The sequence below is a fragment of the Tenrec ecaudatus genome, chromosome 9 (assembly GCF_050624435.1).
Source record: "Tenrec ecaudatus isolate mTenEca1 chromosome 9, mTenEca1.hap1, whole genome shotgun sequence".
Taxonomy (NCBI): domain Eukaryota; kingdom Metazoa; phylum Chordata; class Mammalia; order Afrosoricida; family Tenrecidae; genus Tenrec; species Tenrec ecaudatus.
The window spans coordinates 51,144,575-51,156,952 of record NC_134538.1 but is presented as its reverse complement, the minus strand read 5'-3'; the positions used below and the strand labels follow the sequence as shown (position 1 = coordinate 51,156,952).

Sequence of the window (12,378 nt, the reverse complement as noted above, 5' to 3'; positions counted from 1 at the left end):
AGCTCTGGACTCTTGGCAATCTCATGCACCACAGAACTGGACTATCGTGTCCCACAGAGCTGCCACTGGCTGATTCTTTTTGGCAGTAGATTACCAGGTCTTGCTTCCTTGTCTGTCTTAGTCCGGAAGCACCACTGAAATAGCAGCATGCGAGTCCAGTCAGGACCCTTATAATTAACCACATTAATTAAAACGTGTGCTTATCAAAAGCCATGAAGAATGTCAAAAGACAACCAGCACATTGCAACACGGCCCATATGAAAATATCTCACAGAGCAGTCCGGAAAGGATGAGCACTCTGAAAAAGAAAACAGGCAAATCCCAAACGAATCATCCTAACTGGCCGATGGCCACGGGGGCGGGAAGTGCGTACCTTCACCAGGTACCAGAGAAATGCAAACTCAAACAAGCTATCATTTTAGCACGGCCGGGGAGGCCCAGTTAAAAGAGAGACCGTATACATCGTCAGCAGGGTTCCAGAGACAAGCTTTCTCCAACCCTTCTACGGATGGTGCTTTCCTGGATGTACCTTAGAGGTAAGACATCAAGACCCTCCACAATGTGCATCGCCTGACTGGCACTGGCCTCCGCAGGCACTGATTCTGAGGAGGGAGACGGTGACGGCAGCAGGACAAACAGTAATCAGACAGAGCATTTACCATGTGGCAGGCCCTATTCTAAGTGGTGTACGTGTCTTTCTTCCTCTACTCCTTGTGATAAGCCTACCGACCAATCTCCACACTGGTGGAAAATGGAATCCTGCTAAATGTGCCACACTCGCTCCCTGGCAAGTCTCCCATGTACAGATCACGAACTACGTACTGCCCACTCGATGTGCAACAACGCAATCATGAAACATAAGGAGAGCGCATAGATGTGTATTTGTTGATACGAAAACATCTTCACTTTGTATGACTGCATGAGGAAAGGTTATAGATTGGCATTAAAATGATAGAGGCATGTCTGCATAGGAAAATGGCCACACGTATGTAAGCAAGGGCTAACTTGGAGGGGTGGGATTTCAAGTTATTTTGATCTTTTATCTGTATTTTCTAGCTCTCTACAGCCCATATTTTTGAAGTAACTGTAACAATAGGCTAAAAAAAGAGAAAGAATCCAACCCAACAATTGTTGACAGCATAGGATTGAGCAATGCTTCATTCTGTTACACATGTACTTGCTGTAAGTCCGGGCTGACCCCGTAGGAACTTACCAGCACTTATCAGTGTAGTTTTAAAAAGGGACACACTGATGTACACTGTTAGGCTGGACTCCGAGAAAAATAAAATATGTGTGTGTGTGTGTGTGTGTGTGTGTGTGTGTGTGTATTAGGAAGGAGAGGGGTGGGGGAGAGAGAGAGAGAGACTGATTTGCACAAAGAAAATGGCTCACGTGGTTGTAGAAGTGGGTATGTTCAGTCTGAGTTCCGTAGGTCAGATGTTATGCTGGAGGCTTCTCCTGACTCATGTAACTTTGGGGCTAATGAACCCAAGGTTGGCTGGAATACCACAGGCTGATAATAGATTGCAAAGGCATAGAAATCCAAGGTCAGCAGGTCAAAGGGCAAGCCCAGCAAACAGCGAGCAAGGGGGTGGGTAGGGTGGTGTGTTTATGTGTGAGTGCGAGTGCGCGTTAGGCCACACCCAAGAAAACTTTCTTTCAATTGCATCAGGGCTATGACCTGGTAAGGGGGTCACATTCCACCTTAATCTTCTTACAACTGATCCCGCTAGAGTTGATTACATTGTGTAAGGTCACATCATGGGGAAGATTTTAAAAAAAAGCAATCAAACTCACTGTTGAATCGATTCACTCATAGCAACCCTATAGGACAGAATTGCACTGTACCTGTGAGTTTCTGAGACTGTAACTCTAGGAGTGGAAACCTCAAGGCCTTAATTGCCAAACCTCTGAGAATCCTGTCCCAGCCAAGTTGACACAAAATCTGTGACACGATGTGTTGAGTGATATACATCACTTCACCAAGATATAAGGAAAAAGCACAAACAAAACCTCATTGTACTGAAATTCTCAGAATAATACAATTAGTTAATTCTAATTGTTGAACGCTGCTTTGAAAATTCAGGGATGAGATCTGAATCTCCCAGGAAGACTGGATTTTCATGAGCGATCAGAAAACTTGCCTATACCTTGCAGCCCAGATTTGTAGCCAAGCCTAAGATGACTATGTTCAGAAAACTGCTTCCACAGAACCGCCTCCCTGGCCTCTCCAGAAAAAGCTGCATGCACACAAGAGCTGGAGCACAGGATCTCGCACAGGCTGGGGCTGCACGTCCAAAAGGGACTGTGGAGTCGTGAAGGTCCATGATTTTCTGTCTGATTCTGAGTACAGGATGGTGGCAGTCAGGGGATGCCTTCCATGCACTGAGACACACCAACTGAATTCATTCATTCATTTATTGATACTAAACTCATTTATGGACAGCCAAGCAATACATTAGGAGCTGGGGAGAGCTGAACATACCACAAGCCTGACTCTAAGGAGATGAAAGGGTTGTGCGAAGAGAGTTATACCAACTGGGACAGATGTGAAATCCGATGGCCGCCCCGACACTGTGTGTACAAAGCACAGAGGTGTAAAGGGACAGAAACACCCCCGTCTGTCTGTGGAACCAGGGAGGCTCCAGGTGAGGGAGTCATAGATCTGGTCAATCTTACCATATGCGGGGAAGCCAACAGTCCCGCTACACATCCCTGAGAAAACGTGTGTCAATACATCTCTGCACTCCGTGGACGGCTGCAGACAAGTTCTCTCAGCAATGCTCTTATCTTGGTCTTGTTTGGGAGCCGAAGAAAAAGAAAGTCCAATTAAAACAGTAGCTCCAAGGGTCTGCTGGGCTAGAGAATTCATGGTACAGAGGTCAGTCAGCTCAGATGGTTCTGGGGACTATTTTTCAGGATTCCCAAGGGGTTATCTTGATAGATTTTCTCAAAGGACATCAGAAAATCATAGGAGCTTAATGAGGCTGGAGTGTTAAGAAAATTGAAAACTGCATTGGTGAGAAAAAAAGACAGGGCATTTGTACCAAGAAATTTCTTTCTCCCAAGATGACAACTTGTGTTCTTGTTCTTTGAGGGCAGCAAGGGCAGTCCTATGAGAATGTCATTGGGCAACCTCCCCATATCCACCCGACAGCCCCGACCTTGTCCCTTCAGGCTTTTGTTTCCCAAACTCCAAGGACGTTGAAGTGGAACACGTTTTGAGTCCCTCGCGGACACCCAGACTGCCGTCTTGATGTCGGGTAAATGAAGCGCACAGGATGCTTTGGGGGAAGGTCAGGCACAGGAAGAGGAGTGTGGGAAGTGTGCGGATAGAGACGGAGGGTGTGTGGTGGACCAATAGTTTCACGTTGTCGGTGTTTTTAATGAAGGTTTGTTATGACCTTATAGCAATCCTCTCTGACGTACCCTCATAGTACCATGAGGGTACTATGTACATGATGTACATGACCATAGTACAGGACGTACCCTCATGTGCCAAGTAGATTCCAACCCATAGGGACCCACTGGGACGGAGCAGAACCACTGCCTCGGGCTTTCTACGCTGCAAATATTTATGAGAGTAGATCACCAGGTGCCCCCCCCCAACTGAAACAGTGGGTGGGTTACAGCCATCCTCAGTGTTGTTATGCCATCAGAGCTCCGTAGATACAATTAGGCGTTAAACAACACCAGGACAGGGATATCAAAATACCGTTAGGCATGATTAGTGTTAGGAAATTTCGGGTGGCATATCTCAGTAGTCACCCTTTTCCTCCTCCAGGATTGGAGAAAACACACTCCAAATCACTAGTTCATTGGCACACAGGTAGTCATTTTATCGTGTCAGCGTCTTTCACCTCTGTGCAGGCCTCTCAGGTAAACTAAGATGGAGGAGATTCCACATCTCGGGACCTCATGCATAAAGTCACCTGCCAAGGTGGTGCACACACTCCTTCCTGCGTACCCCATTTCAGGCAAATGTAGACAGAAGGTGGCAGTCCAGATGGGGAGGATTGAAGTGAGGGGTGGGGTGCTGCCCAGGGGTGCTTGCTGGATGGGAACAAAACACCCCAGAGCACAAGAGGGCAAGGTGCGTCCCAGCAGCGCCTTGAGGCCCAGCCTCCTGCTCCCCAGTGAGCCGTGCCCAACGAATGTGAGGGGCTCCGGGCTAGTACCTGCAGGGACGAGCGACTCGCAGGAAAGGAAGGTGGGCACTTTCCTGACAGTCATCCTTCTCCTTTAGAAGGGGGACTGAAAGGGAGACCATGCAGGGTGGCGTTTGGTTAGGTGGAGAAACATTTCCTGAGATTGAAATGTTGTTGGTGTTGTTTAATAAAGCACAAAAACAAATTTTAAAAAAGGAATTCTGCTTCAAAGGAGAAATATGAGGGAGCTGCAAAAAAAAAAGAAAAAAGTATGGAAAATGCCATGATCGTTTCACCCTCTTAAAGATTAAGGGGTCCTCAAACTACAGCCCGGGGACCACATGTGGCCTGCTGAGGACATTGATCCAGCCCACCTGGTGTTTTTCCCTCTTTTGTATTTTTTACTTCAAAATAAGATTTTTTAAAAACTATAGTCCGCCCTCCAACGGGTCTGAGGGACAGTGAACTGGCTGGCTCAGTTTAAAACGCTTGAGGGCCCTGGTAGAGCAGAGAATGTCCCTTACTGACCACCAGGTGGCAATGCAAACCAAATGCAGCTTGGTTGTCTAGGTCCAACAGGCAGGGTGGAAGTGTTAAAACCCAGTGTCCACAGTGGTCTTTAAACTGCCTAAAATCCAACTGGTGAACGTACCTTCTAGAACAGTAAAGGGAGGGAATTAATATTTCCTGCCTAAATCCTTAATCGGTTCTTTATTTGCATCTAGCTTGTTCACTCAATAAATATTTAATCAACGGCTCAAGTGTTGGGGTTGAGCTAAGCATGTAAGATACCAAAAAAACACATTCAACAGTAGTCAAGCCATTTTCTCCAGTAAATTTGGGGGCAGATATAAACAGCCCTCCTCTATCAGGTTAAACTCAAACACGTTAAAGTAATAAACAACCCCATGGCTTTATAATACAACCATGTCCTTTTGGTCACGTTACACGTCTCCCTCAGGTTAACGGAGGGTCTGCTACACAGAGAAGCCTACATTTATGGGGGCTCCGCCATCTTTTGGCTGCCGAGTTTCTTCCGTGGTGGCACAGGGTTCAGAAGAGAGAGGACCACACCACGGCTTTGCATCGCCTCGGCCTGGAAAGAACACGCTTCGTTTACACTTACATTTCATTGCTCTGCACTCATCACAGGACCCCACCTAACTGCTCCTTGAAGAGTTGGTGAGCAGACATCACACAGTGGGTTACTCTTTTGTAAAGGATCTCTTTCGATTATTAGAAAGCAAAACGTCCCTGAGGGTTGAGACAGGTCTGACCCAGGTCACGGTATTTGCAAACACCTCCAGTGAAAACTGGACAATGAATCAAAAAGACAGAATCACGGAGGCCTTGGAATCATGGTGTTAGCCAATAATATTAAACATACCATGGACCGCCAGAAGAATGAACAAATCTATCTTGGAAATGCAGCCAGAAGGTTCCCCAGAAATGAGGCTGGCAAGATTTCATGCCATGTACTTTGGACGTGTTACCAGGAAGGCCCAGTCCCTGGAAAAGGACATCAGGCTTGGTGGCATGGCAGAAGACAGACTGACACAGTGGCGGCAACAATGGGTTCACACATAGCGCAGCATGTGAGGATGGTGCAGGCTTGGGGAGTGTTTCGTTTTATTTTATGTAGGGTAGTTCTGAGTCAGCATGGACTAGATGGAACCTATTATCCCCAGGACTATTTGTGCTACAGTTTATTTTGCTCCTACTACACTATTAATGAAATTATGCTCACCTGTCTGTCAATCTGTCACCCTGTCTGGATTTACTCTTCATGGGTAGAGACCTCATCATGGTTACTACGGAGCTTTGGTACCTAACACAGGGTCAGGCACATGGTCTACGCAGTGTTTGCTGAGTAAATGAACAAGGACAGAAAGTAAAGGCAGGTGAAGATACCACCTGGAAGTTCTCGTTTAGGAGAAGCTACCCTACCTGATGGAACAGCCAAGAGAACCCTGTCAATTTTTTCAAGTCAAACCAAACTAATTAAATAAGAGCTCATACTGGGGGATGAAGTTTCCAATCACAAGAAAACAAACCTCACGTGTGGACAGAAGGGACAAAGGGCCCCAGGGGCACTGAGGGGCTTTGGGAAAAACCCTCTGACCCAGAGCAACAGCACGAGTAAACTGCACACAGAGGGAAGGGTACACCTGCCCTCTCACAGTAAGCTTTTGAGTTGAGAAGGTCTTAGGTGCTAAATCCTGGCTTACCGAGTCAAGCTTTTCCAACGGTTTTTCCTTTGTGAGGAAAAAAAGTGATTAGTCCTGTGGAGTTGCTGCTTGCTGGCACAGAGAGTGGCTTTATGGGCCTCCAGTCTGAAAAACAAGGCCACTGTCAGTTATAAGTGACTCTCCAGCCAGGTTTGGCCCAGCTGCCCCTGGTTAGCTGACCAATAGCATTCCTTATCCTTCACCGTCAATTGTCTTGGCTCAGATAATGAAATGCAAGGCCACTCACTTAACCAAACCAAACCCGCTGCCAATTCCCCCGGAATGGCTGGTGGCTTTGAACTGCTGACCTTGAGGGCTGCAGCCGAAGAGACAGCTACTCAGCCACCAGGGCTCCTCTAACGCTTTCAACAGGCCAGGGAGGGCAAAAAGTCACCTGGGAGCCCTAGGAAGGGACAGAGCAAGGCCTTTTTGTTGTTTGCACACCCAACTTCTGCTGGGGTGGGCATCTACAAGTCTATTTTAGGACTCAGAGGTGGGGTTCTTTTATGGGTTTCAGCCACTTCCTGAAGAACAGGGTGTGGGTAAAAGGGGGTGGGGGTGGGAGCAAGGTGAACTCCTCAGTCAGGCATTAAAGAGTCCTTTAGGGCATCTGGGCATCAGTTTCCTGATCTGCAAAGCGTGGGTAATATTTACCTCCACAGGCGGTTACTCTGGTTTGCCCGTGGCCTCGATTCTTCCATCACATGAACAGAGACCCTGAGGTTAGGCGGGCACATTGTGCTGACCAAGGCGGGTCATGACGACAGCTACCGGGTATGTGCCAGCTACTCAGATCAGCCGGGGTTCAAGTATCTTTAGAGATGAGAACAGAAGGGTCTGAGAAAGAACTTACTGCAGGCTCCCTAAATGACTGGGGTGAGGCTGACCTCAGGAAGTCTTACTGAGAGCCTGGGCTCCACCGACCTACCTAAAGTTACCCGGGCGGTCGCTTTCCAAGCTCTGGATCCAGCGCTCTCGCCATTCCCCGGCCCGGCCCCGCAGAAACCCAATGGTGGAAGAGGGCCAAGCACAACAAAGGGCAGGGGAGGGGGGGGGGGCGCGCTGGGGCAGAAGCCGAAGCTGTCCCGCGCACCGAGAGCACCGAAGCCCAGCAGGCCACCGTGGGATGCTGCCGGCTCACCGCAGGGAAGAAGGTCACCTTTCAGACGTGCTCCCTGGGCCCGGAGGCAAGCGGGGAGCCCCCTCGTCTGGCTAGGCGCTTACGTAAGGCCAACCGGCGACTGCGCCCCGCTCTCCCCAGGGGGTTGCGCAGAGCCCCGGGCCCGGAGCGGGCCTCTCCCGTCGCCGCTGCCCCCGCCTCTCCGCGGGGAGGCCCGGACCGCCGGCCCCGCGCCCGCAGGGTCAGGGCCAAAGGTGTCCGCGCTGGGCGGCGGCGCCCGCCTGCCCGCCCGCAGCCACCCAGCTTCCCGGGGGAGGAGCGGCGCATCGCGCAAGCATCCGGGAGCGGCGGAGGGGGCGGGAGGAAGGGCGAGAGGAGGAAGCGGGATTTAAACGAAAGGCGGTGACGCCACACAAAAGATTTCTATAGGCTCCCGGGAGGTTGCAGCGAGGCGGCGGCGGCGGCGAGCCGGGGCCGCGGAGCGGACGGGAAGAGGAAACGCCTCCGGCTGCGCGGGCGGGCGGGCGGTTGCGGCGCGCCCACGGCCCCGCTCCGAGGTGCCGCCGCTCGGGGAGAGGAAGCGGCTGTTTCCCCCTCTTCGTTTTGGCCCCCGCCCTTCCTTTCAGTTTCTCTCCGCTCGCTCGGAAGTTGGTGGTGGACAAAAATGGCAGGAGCCGGGGCGCGGGCCGGGTGCCGCCGCGCCGCGGGGACCTTCTGAGTTGGCCGGGCGGCCGCGGGGAGGGGCACGGAGGGGCGTCCGATGCCCAGGGGTCGCGGCCTCGGGAGAGCTCAGCTGCCGCCGGCCCGAGACGTGGAGGCGACCGGGATGGACTCGTGCCGACGGCGAGCGGCGGGCCGCGGGGCGCGCTGTCCGGGAGGGCGTGCCGCCCGCGCGCCGGGCTGGGCTCTGTGAACTGCGAGGCGGGAAGGCAGCGCAGCCGGAGGGCTCGGCACGCCCGGGCGGGGCGGCGGGCAGCGGAGGGAACCAGCCGCTGGGCGCCATCCGTGCACGCTCCCGCCCGACTCGGACTCACTCGGACTCCGACCCCGCGCTGCCGCGCCAGCGCCGGCCACACCCTCCGCTGCGCTGCCCGGGAGCCGGAGGCAGGAGATGCGCCGGGAGCGGCCGCGCGCCCCCGAGCGCCAACCCGGGCCGCGGCCGTGGGGCAGTGCCACTTTGCGGGGGCACGGCGCCTGAAGCCCACGTGCGCCGCGGCGCAGGGGCAGCCTCCGGCGGGTGGCTGACAGCGGAGCCCGCCTGGGCCGCCGCCTGCGCGCCTCCCCGAGGAAAGGATTTTGATTTCAAAGAAAGGAAGGAAGGACAACTCCCAGCTTCCCCGTCCCGCCCTCTCGGCTCGGGTGGCCGGGCCATGCCCAGGAAGGAGGTGGCGGCCCAGCAGAGGGGACTTTCCTGGCAGCCCGGCGGCGCGGAGCTCGGACCGTGAGTTTGCCGTGCCCCGGTTCATGCTGCCTGCAAGCCCTCCCGGAGGCTGGACGCCGCTGTCCCGCCTCGCCACCCGGAGAACCTCCTGCTTTTTCCTCCGGCCCTCGGTCCCGTCCCGCGCCGCCTGGACACCGGCCGCCGCCGCCGCCGCCGCAGCGCAGTGCCCGCCGCCCGCGGCGGTGGATGGCATGATGGTTCGGGGAAGGCACCGCGGCCTTGGCCTACCCAGTCGCGACGGCCGCGGGGGCAGAGACAGTGGCAGTGGCGGCGGTAGCGGGCTCCGCAGCGGTATGCTAGTGCCCCCCGGGCGCAATGGCTAGCGGCAGCGCTGGGAAGCCCACCGGCGAGGCGGCTTCTCCCGCTCCTCCGAGCACCGTCGGCGGGGCCAGCTCGCAGCCGCGGAAGAGGCTGGTGTCCGTCTGCGACCACTGCAAGGGCAAGATGCAGCTGGTGGCCGACCTGCTGCTGCTGTCGAGCGAGACCCGCCCCGTGCTCTTCGAGGGCCAGGCCTCCTCCCCCTGCGCCGGCGCCGAGTCCTTCGAGCAGTGCCGGGACACCATCATCGCGCGCACCAAGGGGCTCTCCATCCTCACCCACGACGTGCAGAGCCAGCTCAACATGGGCCGCTTCGGAGAGGCCGGGGACAGCCTGGTGGAGCTGGGCGACCTGGTGGTGTCGCTGACCGAGTGCTCCGCCCACGCGGCCTACCTGGCGGCCGTGGCCACGCCGGGCGCGCAGCCCGCGCAGCCGGGCCTGGTGGACCGCTACCGCGTCACGCGCTGCCGGCACGAGGTGGAGCAGGGCTGCGCCCTGCTGCGAGCCACCCCGCTGGCCGACATGACGCCGCAGCTGCTGCTCGAGGTGTCGCAGGGCCTGTCGCGCAACCTCAAGTTCCTGACCGACGCGTGCGCCCTGGCCAGCGACAAGTCCCGGGACCGCTTTTCCCGCGAGCAGTTCAAGTTGGGCGTCAAGTGCATGAGCACGAGCGCGTCGGCGCTGCTGGCCTGCGTGCGCGAGGTGAAGGCGGCGCCCAGCGAGCTGGCGCGCGGCCGCTGCGCGCTCTTCTGCGGGCCCCTGGTGCAGGCCGTGGGCGCCCTGGTGGGCTTCGCCACCGAGCCGCAGTTCCTGGGTCGCGCGGCGGCCGTGAGCGCCGAGGGCAAGGCCGTGCAGACCGCCATCCTGGGAGGCGCCATGAGCGTGGTGTCGGCCTGCGTGCTCCTGACCCAGTGCCTCAGGGATCTGGCGCAGCACCCCGACGGGGGCGCCAAGATGTCGGACCACAGGGAGAGGCTGAGGAACTCGGCCTGCGCCGTGTCTGAAGGCTGCACCCTGCTATCTCAGGCTTTAAGGGAGAGGTCTTCGCCCAGGACTTTACCGCCAGTGAATTCCAATTCTGTGAATTAGCACCCCCCCCCCACCCAGACCCCTTCTTGCACCCGAAAGGAAAAGGAAGATGCTTACTCCGCCCCTCTCCATGTATACCAAAGAGAACCATAGGTCATGCCCCTGCCCCCCTCCCTGGTGTGACATGCTCGAGAGGAATCTTCCACGAGGCAGGGCCTGGCACCAAACTTCACACACGCACCCCCCCCCGAGGGCCCAGGCGCCCACCAGCCTCTACACTGTACCCCATCCCCGCCCCGGCCCGTCTTCCAGAATTTCACAACCAAATCTTAAGGAATTGGGCAGGAAGGAGGTCATGGGTTCATTTGTTTTTTTTGGTCTTTTTTTTTTTTAATTGAAAAAGAAAAGTTACCTCAGTTTTCCCTCCTTAGACATGGATGTAGCTACCTTTTTCTTTGTATGTTTTCGAAGCAGTCAGTGTCGGCTTAGGCGTATACTTGGTGTGGGAAGAGTGTGACTTTGCCATGTGATTTGCCAATGGGGGGAGAAGCTACTGTGAGTGTGTTTGATTTTTTTTTTTTAATTTACACTATAAAGTGATTTTTTTTCTTCCCCCAATGTCAAGTCTTTACATTGCATGTACTGGAGTATTTATTTCATCTATTAAAATGTTATGTTTCTCAGATGGCTTTTTTGCAGTGGTGGTTGATTTTCAGTAACCTTCACTTGCCGTGCTGCGTGTCACCGGCAGGCAGGAACTTACCTGTCGGGAGCGGTCAGCGGCCGTGCTCCATGTCCACCGGGCCCCGCATCCCAAGCTGGTTACTTTCCCCCCAAGATTGATTCCGTTGAGCCGTTGAGAACTGGAGCAGGCTGTGTAAAGGCAGGTGACACGTGTGACCTGACCTTGGGCTGTGCCTGAGGGGCGTTGTCTTGCTTCTGCTTCTCCTCATTTTCCTGTCAGAGTAGCGGTTCCAACAGACTGAAGTCTGATTTGCATTGTACTTTTTTCAGATGAAGGCTCTTTCTAATCCCGTGCGGCATCCCAGATTAGAAGGTCTATTTGTGGGCGTTAGCAAGTACATGAAGCTAAGCACCTTTTGTGCAGCCAGGTCTCTTGACGGAAGATGCAGTGACAGGCTTTCAGAATGGAAGTCCAGAGGGGCCTAGTCTGCTGAGTGGAGCCAGAGTCGTTCGGGAAAGGAGGTGCCGAGCTTTGCAGAGCAGCAGTGCAGGCAACGATCTGTTTTTGTGACATTGATTGGAGATAGACCTGGGTTGATTATAGGTTGTAAGAATGCTTTTGTGCATTGGAATTGGGGGTTGAGACAGTGGGGTTTATCCATTCCACAGACAAGTAGATGGTCACATCGTGACCACCACTACCCCACAGGAAGGCCAGCACATTTAATTTGGAGTGATATTAGAGTGTTGGGAGGGTCACATCCTAGGGGGCATCCAAAATTCAATCAAAGGATAAGAGAATGTTCTCATCAACTTTGTGAGCCCCCCCTGTGCATGCTTTAATGTTGTCCAGGCGATGTTGTCCTTGGCCTTTGTGCAGTTCCCACAAACATCGGAAAAGAAAGAAAAGTTTACCGTGAGATGTTCAAGATAAAAAATTCCTATGGTGTAACTGATTGGCTGTGTGTGCACATCAAATTCAAGCCATGGCAGACCTTGTTTTGGGTAAGGCTGCAAGTGTTGAGCTGCTCAGATTTGAAGTGTGAAGGCATCTTGCCGATGTAGTATGTGGTATACCTGCTTTTTTTTCAACAAATGATCAGAGGGAGCCGTTAGGTCTAGGTAGACTTACGCTTTTTTAAATCTTTAAAAAGATGAAAATGACCTTGATGTTCCTTCCTTTCCCTTTGGTCCTCTTTACAACCTGGGCCAGGTTCACAAACTCCTTGGATAGGGGGAGCACCCCTACCCACCCAGCCTAATCTACATGACAGCAATGCCGAAGGGTGTAGTTATGGGGAACAACTCAGTGGTAGAGCATCTGATGGCAGGCCGTACAGATAAGAGAAGTTGGTTTGGTATTTTTCGTTATTTATTCAACCTTCCCAGGTAATGACACTCTGCTACTGA

The 12,378-nt window shown here is 53.8% G+C and overlaps 1 protein-coding gene across 1 annotated transcript; it reads left to right on the top strand.

Moving 5' to 3' along the window:
* Window positions 1-9,252: 9,252 nt before the first annotated feature.
* On the top strand, window positions 9,253-10,969 carry TLNRD1 (talin rod domain containing 1). Its single transcript, XM_075558068.1, has one exon. The coding sequence runs from the start codon at window positions 9,253-9,255 to the stop codon at window positions 10,342-10,344; it is 1,092 nt and encodes a 363-aa protein (XP_075414183.1). The 3' UTR covers window positions 10,345-10,969.
* Window positions 10,970-12,378: the final 1,409 nt, after the last annotated feature.

Bases quoted from the DNA above. Each gene is read 5' to 3' on its own strand.
- TLNRD1 (XM_075558068.1), top strand. From the start codon at position 9,253: ATGGCTAGCGGCAGCGCTGGGAAGCCCACCGGCGAGGCGGCTTCTCCC.